We start from the raw sequence: 12130 nt of genomic DNA on the forward strand, positions 1-12130 counted from the left end.
ATCGGAGCCTCCGCCTCTTCGCCGCCGCCCCTCAGCTGTTGATCCTCGGTGTGCCGGGTCGGCTGCGCTCTGACCGACCGGGATCCGCTCTGTGAGTCGGTGTCCAGCTCATGGAGCCTGCTAACAACAGCGCTTAATTAACATAGTGTAAGAGTTACACGGGCCGGCTTTCACACTTTTCCAAAAGTGGAGCGTATGCCCATCTCGCGATCGCGAATGTAGAGTCAATTGATTTCGGGTTTAAAATGCATTGTAACGCGCGTTACTGAGATTTGAGATTTTTTTTTGTAATGCCTTACATTACCGCGTTACAGCAAAATGTAATGCATTACAGTAATGCATTACTTTTGTAACGCGTTACTCCCAACACTGTCGGTATAATTTCCAACATTTAATTCATGACAAAAAATAAATAAATCCAGTGGATATGCAGCACAGATTCTCGCATATTTTGCCGACACTCACGTGATATTCAGATTAACAAACCAGAACAAAAAGGTGCCTCAATCAGTGATTGTGACTGTTTTATTTAAACTTTACATTCTGCATACATCACAAACCGGGTAACTCTATACATTAGCAAACAAAACGGAGGAATAAAAATACATATAAATATATCAGTATAAACCTTGAGTGGTCCGGTGGTTTGAGGAAAGTCTGTATAAGGGCAAAAGGTCAAAGGTCATAACGATCATTTTGAGTAAAAGCCGATGAGAGCTTATAGAGTTGCATTTGAGATTACTTTTTGGGGCAGAAATAAACTGAAAACGGGTCAGACAGGACATGAATATCATTTGTCTGCTTGCTGTCAAATGAGCCATTTTCCATTTTTCAAAGGTTTAGTTCAGTTAAGTGAAGTTAAGTTCTAACCCATCACCAGACTAACAGGTTGAAGGTTTTGTTCCATGGAGTGGAATTTCTATAAATAAAAATAAAAAAGTGGCCCTCATTATTGTATGTGTATGGGGCCTCTATGCTTAACGGTGATCTAGATTAATTGGCCGACCTCTGACCTGAGTACATCGTTGCCTTCATGAAAATGTAAAAACCTAAGTACTTTGTACTAAGTCTGCCACTGTTAATAAGGAATACGTTGTGTGCTAATTTTTCACTTACGATGTAAAGTGCACAGGGTTCATGCAAGTTTACGGAAGACAAATATTAGCGTGTTGATCCAGTCATTTTGAGCCATAAGTGTAGCTTTACAATGAAAGGACGTGATAGTTCCGCTCCTCTCTCAGTAACAGTTCTGCTTCAAATCGCTGCCTTTTAGATATTGATATAATGTTGATTCAGCCCTTTATTCCTCTTTCTTTACGACCAGACAGTGTGACTGCGGCCCCAGCCAGAAGCCTGGTATCATTTTCTCCTCAAAGGTGCTCTTAACCCGGTGTAAAAGATGAGCCTCCCTTTCTCCTGTGCTCTCCTCCCCTTCCTTCACCTCCTCCACACCATAGAAATTTAGGATACCGGCAGGCTGGTCAAGGTACACGCCAATTGTGGAGTATTTAGGAATCTCCATGATCTCTAAATTACGGCCTTTGTGCCAGGCGTGATAGTTGGAGCCGCTCCAGCCGAGACACCAGGACTCCTCGTTTTCACCCAGGCCACAGAATCCGTCGCCGTTCCTCCTCCCTGCGTTTTCGTACGCGGCCCCAATCACCACCCAGCCCGCGTACTCCACTTCCCAGTAGGCTCGGAAGCCCAGGATGCCTTCTTTGCAGAGAACCTTTTGGAACATGGATGGGGACGACATGTCATTTAGAGGCAATCCAACATAACCTGATTTATTACTGCTGCCACTGCAGAGAATTTAGAGCAGCATCAATTTCCCTGAAAGCCAAACCAGCGTCGTCGGGATTTAAATAAACACGGGGGAACATCCCGCTGGTTCATGGCACCGTCAAAGTAATCTCTCAATTTCATCACATTCTCATCTCCTTTCAAGTTGTATTGAACTTTAAGAGAAATTAGAAAGGGAGTTTCTCAAGAATTCTGCATGGATTATAAAAAATGATTAATGACATGTGAACATAGTTGTAATGGGACCAAGTTGAACACTTTTCTGCTGCTGTCCACCTCGAACTGTTGTCTCAGCAATGACGGGTTGCCGTGGCGACCCCTCAGTTAGACAGGATATTGCATAACGTTTCAAGATGAGGCGCACCTGTCATACTGCTTCAACTAGTTCCCACTAGTTGAAGCAGTATGTAACTCAAAACAAAAACGTAACTCGTAAATCACTTCAATATCAATCCATCCTATTCAAAGACATTTTAAATCTTAAAAAGTTTCAATAGTGCATGTATGAATAAGTAAAGCAGTTGAAAATGCATTCATTTGTGTCAAGTGTTATCGTTCACCCTTTTATTTGAGTGAGAAAAGGATTTCTGGAAGTATTAAAAGGTATGAATAAGAAAAGTAACGCTGCTTTCACACCAAATTCATGTAACGGCGTCTTCACACTGCACCTGTGGAGAATACTCATATCGCTCTGGTCGATCCAAGACGGGACATGTGACATCGTCGGTCATACGAGCCACCTTAGCACCATCCGATCTGATCCACAGCATCTTATTGGCTGTCTTGTCGTCCAGAGAAATGTTGAACCAATCTGGAAACCCCGTCCCCCACAAAGAAACAATGGTTGGATCAAATTGTTTAAAGATGACTTATTATTCTTTATTGTATTATATAGTTCTTCATGCAAACGGTCTCCAGAGCTGCACAGCCTAAAGTCCATGCCCCCCCACAGAAACCCTGTTTCCAAATTGCTTGAAACTCTCTCAATTGAAATCTTGCATTTTCTTCCATGATGTCACCAACTAACACATTTGCATAATATCTGCTGAGCCTCTTAAACAAAGCCACCAAGAGAGTGAGCTGAGTGTGGAGTCGCCGTGTTGAAAAGACGTTTCCTGCTGTGCAAACAGACATTTCCTTTTGTGTGGATTTATATTTTATCACTTTTCCTCAGCAGTACAACTTCTGTTATCCAGTTATGGCAAGGGGCATGACATTTCTGACTAACACACTAAGCAGTTGATCAAGAGTGGGCCAGCTGACTAATCAGAGCATACTGGGCTTTTTGGGAGGGAGGGGCAGGAGCTCAAATTGTTTCAGAGAGAGCGTGAGGAGAGCTGCCGCAGCACAGGCTAGAAAACTGAAGTGTTCTTTGAGCAATAAATCGTGTTAACATCTGTCCTAGTAGTAACCTGAAATACAAGTGTCTTTAAGGATGAAAAAAAGAGGATAAAAGAATAAGAATCTTACGTTTGATGAGATCAGCTCTGCACTTTGGTTCAGACATATTTGGCTCGTAGGCTGGGATGGTCTCTGGGGACGGAGTGACAGAACAACAAGTTCAGACAAGGTCAGGGGAACTGGAGACGGATGAGATTTGTAATCTGCATGCGCAGAAGCAAGCGAAAGCCTTTGACAAGGCGACTGGCTTACCTTTGGGTGCTTTTCCAGCTTTGGATTTATCTGCGGTTAAAATATAAATTAATAACCAAAAACAAGAATTTGTTTTCACCAGAGCAACCTATATTAAGAGCAACATACTCAGCTGTTGTAAATACTAATAGGCAGAGGTTTGGGTCAGGTGTGTCTCAACAGGTGATGATGAAGTGCAAAATGGTGTAAAATTAGCCTCGGTCAGATCATCACATCAGCAAACCGCATGCTTCCTGGAGCAGTGGTTGATTCATGCCAGGGGGGGGCTTCTGCTGTTGGCTTCATGCTGTGCCCGCTGACTATAAAAAAGTAACATGATATTCTCACGCACATCAGATACATTGGGGGGGATGAGAGCCAACATTTGTTCATTGAGATAAATAACATCCAGGGGAGTCGAGTAAGGGCATCCAAAACGCGACAAATTGCATTTTCACTTCCCGGATGAAAAGCAGCCGTTTTCAGATGGCGCTAATGTGAAGATAATGAGTCGTAACACACTCTTCATCCCCTCAACTTAATAATAAAAAGAGCTTATAACACAGACAGAAAATAATTAAGTCTGCTAGCATTTAGAATTCAAATTAAACTCGATCGCAGGCGGCAGTATTGTGTCATAACTTTCCTTGAAGTAATGAGTGACAAATTACAGTCGCATAACGAGCGCGGCCTCGGTGCCAGTTTTGTAACCAACACTCGTGTAAGCAGTCACTCGCCAGTTTGTTGTTAAGGATGGAGATTAAATAGAGGAGACACCCAATCCCCACAGAATTAAGATGTCAGCGTCAACTAACGTAGGTGATGCGTTGTATTTATATCAACAAGACATAGCATCACTTTTTTTTTCATTCACACATCGACATCGGCTCAGAACGCTACGGAAAGATCGGCAACTCAGAATAAAATGGGAAAGAGGGGCGGATGTTCGGAGAACATTGCAGGTTTTGCGTAGTAGCGATAGATTAGCCAAAAGAGGTCAAGGTGAAGCTCCACATTCGTCTACTTGTCATCGTTTGCGCGCATTTTTAAAATCTAACGGTTATTTTTACGCCGCGCAGTATGCGCGCCACGTCTAGATGAGCCGGTGGTTATCTCTCGGTTGACGGGAGGCCCCCGGAGAGATCACGTTAGAATGTTAAGCCAACTGTCTGGATATAGCACAAGGTGATAAAAATAACTACTTTGTCTGGCCTTGTTACAACATAACCATACAAAACATTAAAAAAGGTCAGAAGGCGCCTCGGGCCCCCCTCTGTGGCCATCTGTGGGGGGCTCATTAGTCGGGTGACGAGATCTTAGTGAATGTCTCCGATTCAAATCTCCTCACTGCATCTGTTTCAATGGTCATATTGTTAAAATGTGTGTAGTAATTTTAGGACTACAATTTCATCGGATGCTGGATTCCTTAGCCAACAATGTTAAAAACAGCTACTGCCAGTTATGTAACCGGTCCAAAAGAGTCTGTTTTCCTTGTTGTCATGAGAATCCAGTCTATAGAGGCTGGCACATCAATGAGCTACAATCCCGCTGAATGTCACCCATTTCCCAGACACATTTACGGCATCTTAATACGCACAGCATGTTAAATCTTTTTTAACGCAGATGATGTTGACACATGCGGACCCTCGCTGCCAGGCGGTAAGATCATTACGGGTTCCTCGCAACGACAAGCATGAAATCGTCCGAAGAATTATTACGCTTTCCGCAGAGACATTAACTCTAGTGACCCCTTCACTCAGGATCTGCCTCAGAGGATCATAAAAGAAAAAACTGCTGCAGACACAGACCGGCTGGGGTTATTGAATCGGTACATTTAAAGCGTAATGACTTTTGTGTGCGCGTGTGTTTGATGCACCAGCTAGTATATGCTGCAATATTACTACTACTTAATTTGACAGTGAACCGTACGATAGCCTCAAACATTTAGATTTATGTGTTCACGCATGGAAAAAACAAAGTTTTACATTAAAATGCCCTGTATTTAAACAGAATAATGTTGATAAAAAAAATAAAGTTCACCTTTATCTGACATCCGGGTGTCAGAAATGATTCTGTTGGTGGCTGGCATCGTGCTACCGGCTGTTAAGCTGCTGCAGTGAGTCCTGATGTCACCGGTTTCTCTGTTGACTCCACTGGGTGACAACTTAATGCCACTCTTATATACCTTTAATGCAGGACAGAGGTGAAGGAATGAGAGCGGGTGGCGTGGACATGAGCGTGAGATCAAACTTCCAAACAGAAAGGAGGGGGGGAGGAAGGAGGCTTGTAACTGGAGCTGTTTGTATGTTTTTCCTTAAAAAGGTTAGATGTATGGTTGGAAGTCTGGAGTACAGGACACCCCCCTCGTACCAAGTAAACCACACCCCTCCATCACTTTACATCACCACCACTGACCTCGCCACATTGCACAGTGACAGCGTTGATGGTGGATGGGGTGAATGCAAACACACACACACACACGCACTTCCTGGTAAGCAACTGGGAAGATTTAAACCTTCATGAGTTACTGGTGTTTGACATCGGGCCGTTTGGAGTCCAGCGGGTGCCAATTTACGATGTACTCACACGCAACTTTATTCTATATTCGAGTATTATCAGTGTATATGTGATGAAGTATTATACTTCACTTGCAGCAACATATTTAAAGGTTTCTTGTGTTAGAAATCGAAGAAAGAAGACTTACTTCAACTTACTATATTTTTGCGTTGATTTTGGCGGTCCCTGTGGACAAAAGCGGTAGTGTTTCCAGGGACCTGATTCCCTTTAGACAACCCCTGATTTTATGGCAGCAGGGCCTGATAGTCCGCCTTGTGTAGTCCTGGTTCTGGTGCTCCCCCTTCCTCCGTTCTCTTTAGAGAGCCCAGCAATGTGGCCTGGGCCTCCAGCAGTTTGGTGTCGGCTCCCAGCATGGACGGGCAGAGCAGCAAGGAAAACTCTGCACCTGGAGCTCTTCAGCTCCCACCAGGTCAAAGGCTGGCAGTGAAGACGGATCTGGGTCTGTCCGTGGTGGGATGGTTGCTGCTGGAGGCCCCACGCAGTCTGACCTGAAGGAGTTTCTGTCGAACCTGCAGGATTTTATCTGATTTTGCCTGAATCCGACCATATTAAAATGCATAACCAGTTAAACTTTCCTTACAGTAACATTAAGAGATCACATTCAAATACAAACTTTGAACCTATTCAAATATTTAAAGAGAATATAATATTACTTACATTTAGCAGCTTTTTGAAGTTCATCTCAGACCTGAACTCATTTGAAAATCAATGCATAATGAAAAACTCACCTAAACTGACTGATATTCCCACATATGCAGCAAACCAATCCAAATACAGACAAATAAAACCCAGTATGTCCTGGAAGTCTGACTGGAAGCACCTCGGTTCACCATACCGAGCGCAGCACACTCGACCTCCATTATCACATCTGCCACTTTCCATCACAAGTGCCTTAATGTGCACGGACTGGGTTAAAACAAAAAGTCTGTCACTGGCCATATAAACCCTGGGATATGCGCCCGCTGTGGAGCTGCATGTCCTAGGTGTTTACGGCCCCGGCACCCTGCCAAAACCTCGAGTCAAGGCTGCCCCGTCCTTCTTGTGTTCCTGCCTGCCCAAGCAGATGACTGACTGAGGGCAGTGATTGAGGTGCAACATGACGTACCGAACAGTAAATACCAGGAGCTATAGTGACAGAACCGTCCCAGAATGCCCAGCGGGATTTATTGAAAATAAATGAGAGGGGATTGTGGGTGACAGGTTTGAGTGTGGCTTTATGAGTTCCCCTCCAATCTCCTCTCACGGAACAATCAGAAACCCGGGGCAACGGGCTCTCAAAACACTGCTGGCCAACAAGTGCTCACTCCCATATAGCCCAGGTCAGGGTCATGACTTCAGCTTTTAGCCTTGCAGAGCATCTAGAGCTCTGATTATCTTTAATAAGGGTGGGATTATCTTTTTTTTTTTATCAATTATATCCTGGTGGTTCTTCTAAATGGTTATAACGCAGAAATCAAAGCCAAATATGAGTAAAAAATACACCAGTTATCAGTTATTCATTGGGTTCTTATTGATATTTAAATCAAACCGTCTTTGGGACAAGGTGACCAATTAATAAACGTTGATTCAAGATTTTTTTTATTGTCACACACACAGTAGAAACAGGAAATCCATATTTTGCAGTTTCTCTTCACACAGTGACCTCAAATACAAAATAAAGAATACAAATATATACTAAAAACCGAAGGTATGAATGTATAAAAAATATGTACAAAAGAAAAAAAAGTATTAGTCAGTCTGTGCAGTTTAGCAGCAATTCTTAGATATTAAGGATATAAAGGATATAGTGCAATGTGCAAATATACAGTTCAAGGGCTGCTTATAAATGACGGATTCCCTTCTTCAAGCACAGTGAATGCCTACAGAACAAAATATGATGTGGATTACAGTATGTTGATATGCTAAGGGAACACTTGAATCCTATAGTATCAATAAGGATTCAAATAGAACAAATAAATAAACAGGTCAAAATCAGGTACATTTGTAAAACTACATGTCCTTACCTTGGAGTGTACAGACTTACCATGAGATGAACTTCTTCTTCCAGATAAAACATCCGTTGAACCAGGTCTCATCTCCCAGCTCTCTTCTCTCCATCACCAACAGTCTCTAAGTGGCGTGAAGCCGTTCCTCCAGTCTTGCGTGAGCCGACCTCATTCCCGCTTTGGGTATCAACTACCAAGATGTGTGCATGGTGACAATGAGATGACAGGGTAATTGTAAGTAATTTAGAACTCCTCAGACATATATGGGTCAGCGGGTCATGTGTTGGCGCTGACCTGAATATTCCTGGTTTGGCAGGCTACTCGGCACGCCCATTAGTGAGCTCATTATCACGACATACCTTACCAAAACTTATCTTGGAGCACAGAAGGGGCCCCCACAAAACCCTCAGGGGCCTACCCCCTTTCCTGGGAGTATATAAAGAAGGCGTTTGCATCGCTGCAGCAGAACGCCGCTGACAGACGCCGACATTAAAGAAAAACCTCGACACTGCAAGAAGCGATAAAGATGCCGACCAGAGCTCCCAATAACAGAGTCATGCTGGCGAGCAGCAGACGTGGTGAGTGAACTCTGCAGTTTCATCAACCAGGAGAAGTTTATCTGGAGTGGAGCCAGAATGCTGCTGGATAAGAGTTTGTTTTAGAGATTAGAACTTTGAGTTACTTTGACAAGACTTTCAGGGCAGTTTTTGCATGTCGTTAGTGTGAAGTTTTCATTCTTTGACACAAGTATATTTGTTTTATACTTACAGGCTCACAATCTAAAAGTCTGGCTTCTCCCAGAGGTAAGATCTCAGGGCCGTTGAAGACAATGCCTCCGCTTCTGCTTGTAACCGCATCATCCGATTATCATCTCACACCAGCGATGTAACTCTTCTCATTGTTCAGAAAAGATCCCAGACTACGAGCCAGACATCCCTGAGCCTTCATGCAGAGCCGATCTCCTGAAACGTAAGAGCAGTCGTTCGAAAACTCCATGCATGTAGTTTCTCCTTCTGACCCTGCACATCCCCACAGACTGGATCAACCTTTCCCTGGACGACAAGACGGCCAATAAGATGCTGTGGATCACAGAGGGGGGATCCAAGGTGTCACGCATGACTGATGATGTCACTTGTCCGGTTCTCGACAGGCTGGAGAGATATGAGCATGTCCCTCAGGTAGGTTTTAATCAAGACAAATCCTTTCCAAACATGCAATACTGCTTCCTATATGCTCACTCTTCTTTGCTCTTCAAGGTTCTTTGCAAAGAAGGCATCTCGGGCTTCCGTGCATACTGGGAGGTGAAATATTCAGGATGGGTGGTCATCGGAGTCGCCTACGAGCAGGCTGGGAGGAGGGGAAGCGACGGACAATGTGGGCTGGGCGAGAATGAACAGTCCTGGGGTCTCGGGTGGGGTGGATCACACTACCAGGTGTGGTCCAATGGCATCAACACAGAAATCTGGGATATTCCCCAGTGCTCCACCATCGGGATATACCTCGACCAACCAGCCGGAGTCATCAATTTTTATGCAGTAGAAGAAGCGAAGGAGGGAGACGGGAGCGAAGCCAGAATGGAGATCAGACTGTTGCAGCAGATCAAGAGGCCTTTCAAGGGGAGGATGCTGCCAGGTTTCTGGATGGGACAAAAGTCCTCATGTTCCCTAGTTAAACCAGAGGAATGAAGTCAAGAGTGTGTGTTTTTCCTTTTCCTTACATTTCCATTTAATCTTCATTTATAATACATATCTATGTTTTAAAAGATATTTATCTGCAGCGTATATTTTAGAATAATGCCTCTTCCTAAATGAAAAGCTCTGTATATAGAAGCTGCAAAAGTGTTTGTGTATCATGTGTGTCAGTAAGATGTGAATTTTGTGAAAACCAAATCAATATTTAAAGCATAAAGCATTGTAGCACTTTGTAAGTAAAAAATATATATTTTGTGTGACTTTAATTAAATAAACACAATAAATATTATGCATTAAAAAAGGTGTGAATCATTATTGCACTCTACTAACATCAAGGAATATAAGATCAAATGTATATTATTTAACTTTTGTATACATATGCATACAAATTAGCACATCTCAAAGTATTTTTTGTTGCAATATCAACCAAACATATCAAAAAGTATTTAATGCCATACATATTTTTAAGAGAGGGCAAACAAAGCAAAGCTTGCATCGCTTTGTGGTATAATTGTCAGGCGATAAGTCATGATTTATAAATACAGGCTTACATCACAGGAAAGAGAATCCATCACTGTCATGTGAAGCATTCAAACAGCACCATACCTTCAGCTGCTCTGGATCTTTCATTCTTCGCCCTCCCCTGTTAACACTGAGCAGGGGGTCCGGAGGATTAGACTGGTGACAGGAAAGCAGATCCTGTGAAGCATTAAACAAGATCATATTTGAGCATGCACATAATGCCAGTGAGCAAGCAAGGGGGAGAGTTGATGAAATGTTAAAAGGGCGGATGCAGGAGTAAACTCAATGCAGAGTTCATTGATAGAAAAAAAGACTTGTTTTTTTTCCTTCATCATATTACAGCTAAACTGGAGCAGTAAAAAATACTTACCAAGCTGTTACACCTCGTCATAGCCTCAAAGTCTCAGTGGAATTAACAGCCAACATACAGCACATAAACACAAAAAAAACACAGCGCAGAAGACACTGTTAACAGCTTGTTCACATTATTTAGATTTTCTTCATAATACTCAAGCATGATTTCTATATTGTATTATTTTGTTTTTTTCAGAAACCATACTAATGTGTATGGGTTTTTATAATCACGGGGGTTTTCAGGCTTGTGAAGATTTCAGCTCAAGCTTAACTTCCAACAAAACAGCAAAAATAAAAAAAATCACTGTAAAAATACCATCCTATAATTCATATTGTGTCTTCCATGCATTTATTTATCTGTCTTTTTATTCATTGTTGGAGAGCCACTTCCCTGACAGTCTGTAGTCCTTTACTTGAGATATGAGCCACACTCATCTGGGTAAATGAAAACCTCGTCTTTGACTCCCCCTAGCGACGGTTAACAGCATGACAACAAGCAGCTCAACACCGTGGATTTGCTTAGCTGTCGAATTTGGGCGAGTAGAACGTCGATTGTGATTGGATGATAATGTCCTCTACTGGTATATTGTGTGTGTAATATATATACACACACACACACACACACACACAAAATGTACACTCAACAAAAATATAAACGCAACACTTTTGTTTTTGCTCCCATTTTTCATGAGATGGACTTAAAGATCTAAAATTAATTCCAGATACACAATATTACCATTTCTCTCAAACATTGTTCACAAATCTGTCTAAATGTGTGATAGTGAGCACTTCTGCTTTGCTGAGATAATCCATCCCACCTCACAGGTGTGCCACATCAAGATGCTGATCTGACATCATGATTAGTGGTGTGCCTTAGACTGTCCACAATAAAAGGCCACCCTGAAATGTGCATTTTTTTGCTTTATTGGGGCTCTGGGGACTCAGAACCAGTCAGTATCTGGTGTGACCACCATTTGCCTCATGCAGTGCAACACATCTTCTTCGCATAGAGTTTATCAGATTGTCAATTGTGGCCTGTGGAATGTTGGTCCACTCCTCTTAAAAGGCTGTGCGAAGTTGCTGGATATTAGTGGGAACTGGTACGCCGGTCAAGCACATCCCAAACATGCTCAATGGGTGACATGTCCGGTAAGTATGCTGGCCATGCAAGAACTGGGACATTTTCAGCTTCCAAGAATTGTGTACAGATCCTTGCAACATGGGGCCGTGCATTATCTTGCTGAAACATGAGGTGATGTTCATGGATGTATGGCACAACAATGGGCCTCAGGATCTCATCACGGTATCTCTGTGCATTCAAAATGCCATCAATAAAATGCACCTGTGTTCTTCGTCCATAACAGATGCCTGCCCATACCATAACCCCACCACCACCATGGGCCACTCGATCCACAACATTGACATCAGCAAAGCGCTCACCCACACGACGCCACACACGCTGTCTGCCATCTGCCCTGAACAATGTAAACCGAGATTCATCCGTGAAGAGAACACCTCTCCAACGTGCCAGACGCCATCGAATGTGAGCATTTGCCCACTCAAGTC

General features: G+C 43.0%; 2 protein-coding genes across 2 annotated transcripts; one reads left to right on the forward strand and one right to left on the reverse strand.

Annotated features, from left to right (window-relative positions):
- Positions 1 to 1171: 1171 nt before the first annotated feature.
- LOC311032883 (stonustoxin subunit beta-like) lies at positions 1172 to 8083 on the reverse strand. Its single transcript, XM_084039955.1, has 6 exons — positions 8036 to 8083; positions 5476 to 5620; positions 3457 to 3486; positions 3274 to 3336; positions 2472 to 2614; positions 1172 to 1729 (listed from the first exon to the last, which is right to left on the reverse strand). Exons 1-6 carry the CDS (start codon positions 8066 to 8068, stop codon positions 1301 to 1303), a joined length of 843 nt encoding a protein of 280 aa, XP_083896081.1. The 5' UTR covers positions 8069 to 8083; the 3' UTR covers positions 1172 to 1300.
- A 375-nt stretch (positions 8084 to 8458) lies between these two features.
- LOC311032884 (stonustoxin subunit beta-like) lies at positions 8459 to 9905 on the forward strand. The gene is made up of 5 exons (XM_084039956.1): positions 8459 to 8575; positions 8768 to 8800; positions 8904 to 8966; positions 9033 to 9175; positions 9254 to 9905. The coding sequence occupies exons 1-5, from the start codon at positions 8524 to 8526 to the stop codon at positions 9680 to 9682; spliced, it is 720 nt and encodes a 239-aa protein (XP_083896082.1). The 5' UTR covers positions 8459 to 8523; the 3' UTR covers positions 9683 to 9905.
- The last annotated feature ends 2225 nt before the right edge of the window (positions 9906 to 12130 follow it).

Source organism: Eutrigla gurnardus (assembly GCF_963514095.1).
Source record: "Eutrigla gurnardus genome assembly, chromosome: 22".
NCBI lineage: Eukaryota > Metazoa > Chordata > Actinopteri > Perciformes > Triglidae > Eutrigla > Eutrigla gurnardus.